This window comes from Physeter macrocephalus, chromosome 6 (genome assembly GCF_002837175.3).
Source record: "Physeter macrocephalus isolate SW-GA chromosome 6, ASM283717v5, whole genome shotgun sequence".
Taxonomy (NCBI): Eukaryota; Metazoa; Chordata; class Mammalia; order Artiodactyla; family Physeteridae; genus Physeter; species Physeter macrocephalus.
In genome coordinates, this window is record NC_041219.1 from 96,121,630 (window position 1) to 96,125,037 (window position 3,408).

The window sequence follows — 3,408 nt, forward strand, 5'->3', positions numbered from 1 at the left end:
GCAGGCTTCTCTCTAGTTGTGGCGTGCAGGTTTTTCTCTTCTCTGGTTGTGGAGCGCAGGCTCCAGAGTGCGTGGGCTCTGTAGTTGTGAAGTGAAGTCCCTTGAAAGGATCTTTAAGTGATTTATAAGTCACTCAAGGAAAATAAAATACTAGTGTTTGAAACTAATTAACAGAGACATCAAAACAGTGTGTTGGAAGTAAAGCTATTCCCTTAAACTGTGTTGGAAGGCATTGATTTTGTGTGTGTGTGTGTGTGTGTGTGTGCGTGCGTGTGTGTGTGTGTGTGAGAGAGAGAGAGAAAGAAGGAGAGAGAGAGAGAGAGAAAGAAGGAGAGAAAGAGGGAGGAATTAATATTTTTTAAAATCCCTTGAACAGGGACTTCCCTGGTGGTCCAGTGGTTAAGAATCCGCCTTCCAATGAAGGGGATGTGGGTTCGATTCCTGGTCAGGGAACTAAGATCCCACATGCCGCAGGGCAACTAAGCCCTTGCACCGCAACTACTGAGCCCGCGCACCACAGCTAGAGAGCCTGCGTGCCACAACTACAGAGCCCATGCACTCTGGAGCCCGCGCGCCACAACTAGAGAGTCCACACTGTCTGGAGCCTGCGTGCCACAAATAGCTCATGCTCCACAACTACTGAGCCCATGCACTTGAGCCCACACACCACAAGTAGAGAGCCTGAGCACCACAATGAAAGATCCTGTGTGCCGCAACTAAGACCCGATGCAACTGAAAATAAATTTAAAAAATAAAATAAAACAATCAAAAATAGATATGTGTTGAGCATTTTAAAAAATTTTTAAAAAATTAAAATTACTTGAACACAGGCATAATTTAAAAAGAGATCATCTTCAGCCTGTTATATAAAATGCTTAGTTTTTTCTTCCCGTATATAAAATGCTTAGTTTTTTCTTCCTGCAAAAATTGTGAATGCTCTGTAGGAAATTTAAATCAACAATTCTGTTTAAGCAGCAGTGATAGGTAATACTTAAACTGAATTTGAAGCAATTCAGTGTCTTGAAATGCATTCGGGATACTAAAGAATAAACGTGTTCATTATAGATTTTCAGATCAGAAAATCAGATTTTGCTTTTTGTAATGATTTTCTTTTTAAATTAGCACTGGATATGTATTTATCAAAATATTTTATTACAAGGAATATCTGTGGACATTGAAACTATATAGATAAATATTTTCTAATCAGTTTTTCACATTGGTCTGACTTGGATTGTAAATATTTTCTGTTATACATACTGTGGTAATAAAATTAGTGCTTAATTTTTCTGAGTTTAACTTGTTTAGGGATTGAGAGGATTTATACATCAGGTCAAGCTGATGGAGGCGAACAGTTTGTAAGGCTCTTTCCACTTTGGTTTTGTGGTTGGTATCCTTATAACTTCAGTTGTCCCTCAGATCTTTACGGTGGAGTCTTTCTAGCATATTGGAATAACTTTAAGATTTTGAATGAAAACAAAATGGTGGGAAAGAAGAATCTAACTTTCTCTTAAGTGTGTATGACATACAATGTATAACACCTTAAATTTTAGCTTTTGAAAAATAATCTGTTGGTTTATGATTTTGCAGAGAAAGTGAAACAAATCTAAACCGAGTTCTTGTATTTTTTATTTGTTTTTTTATTTTAGCTTAACAGCTGGTCATTTCTACAAACATTTAATTATTCATTATACCCGATAACTTTTCCAAGTGAGAATGCAGCAGAATGGAAAAAGCTCTTTAAACCGTGTGCTTCCCAGAGATTGTTCTTGCCAGTAAGTTTTTTCTCCAGTGTTTTTTTTGTTTGTTTGCATGTTGCCTTTACACACACAAGTTAATGAACAGTTCCATATAAATCAGTTAAATAAACACATGTATGATTTTTCCCTTTGAACATGAGAAGAAAGAAAAACTTCCCATAGAACAAATAAAAGCTACAATAAAAAAACCTCTGTTAAAAATGAAAAATGTAAATAATTTCTGTTGAAATACTATTTCTTACATTTTAATTTATTCAGTTGCTATAAACTGTTTCATCTCTCAGAAGGAGTTAGAGGTCGTCAGGTCTTAATGGAGCCAAGTCTTTGCCAGGAGGAATGCAGTGGCAGCATCACCTGCCAGTTGCAGACTGCATTTATAATTTGGGAAATGAAGTAGATCATTAGATAATCATTTCTGTCTTAACAGCAAGCCAGCTCACCTTTTCTAGCTGATATTTTAACCCAGACACAAAATTTGAGGCACGTGAACTCGAAGGGAAATGGGAACCATTTATTCAGTGGGGCTGTTCTTTGGTGGTGGTCTCTGGTGATAAACCCTGATTATTTTTTTTAATCTAAAAATATTCAGGGACTTCCCTGGCGGTCCAGTGGTTGGAACGCTGAGCTTCCGCTGCACGGGGCACGGGTTTGATCTGTGGTCAGGAGCTAAGATCCTGCAAGCCGCATGGTATGGCCAAAAAAGAAAAAAAAAATTAAAAATAAATAAAAATATTCAGAAGCAAGCTTACCTCTTCCATTTTGAATTGAATTCACTGATAGTTTTAAAATTCTCAGTAGTTGTTAGAACCACTGTAATGTTTAAAATAGTTACGGTAGTTAGAAATATTGAGTTTAAGAAGCTCACAAGTTTCTGGAAGGTATATGAATTACTGGGAAGAAATTTAAGTTACTTGTTATTATTAAGTGGATTAAGGCAATTCTTAGCATATTAAGAATAGAGTTTATCAAATCCAGGATGTCAGTTAAAATTTAAAATTAAGTTACATTTTGATAGCTGAGTCTGCCTAACCAGTAGGTTTATTGCTGAGCATAAAAAATCTGGATCCTAGGATATCTTTCTCATTACCTGCTTCCATTGTAAGAGGCACACAAATAAAGGATTAAAGGGGAAAAGCCTAAGAAGTTTTAGGTACTTCATGTAGGCCTTAAATTTTAAAAATTAAAAAAAAATCTTATGTTGAATCATTGCAATGTTACATCATTTCCTTAATAGTTTGAGTGCCTCTATTCTACCAAGTATCTGTAATGAAGTGCTGGGTATATAGGAATGAATGAAACAGACAGATTTCTTGTTTTCATAGAGCCTGTTGTCTGATGTGGGAGGCTGACATTAAATAAGCACATTATGACATTAAATAAAGACAGATATGTCACTGAAAAACTGATGAAAGAAGCATGAGGTTACAGTCATTGCTCTTCTGTTTTATTCTGCATTATTAACAAGTTTAATTGTTGATGTCGTGATAGGAAATTTGCCAGATCATTTAATGATGTAATCTGGTTAAATTCCTAAATGGAATTTGAATACTAAAATTAAATACTTGAAGCCTGTCAAATTGTTCTCGTCCTTCACTCTTTTTTTTTTTTTTTTTTTTTTTTTTTTTTTTTTTTTTGGCGGTACGCGGGCCTC

General features: G+C 35.6%; 1 protein-coding gene across 3 annotated transcripts in view; it reads left to right on the forward strand.

Moving 5' to 3' along the window:
• The window catches only part of GXYLT1 (glucoside xylosyltransferase 1), a 62,567-nt gene that overhangs the window by 32,056 nt on the left and 27,103 nt on the right, over nt 1-3,408 (forward strand). For all 3 annotated transcript variants that reach the window (XM_024122815.3, XM_024122814.3, XM_007123988.4), the window contains one exon: nt 1,647-1,772. In XM_024122815.3, the coding sequence (XP_023978583.1) occupies nt 1,647-1,772 (126 nt within the window). The remainder of the gene's footprint in view (nt 1-1,646; nt 1,773-3,408) is intronic.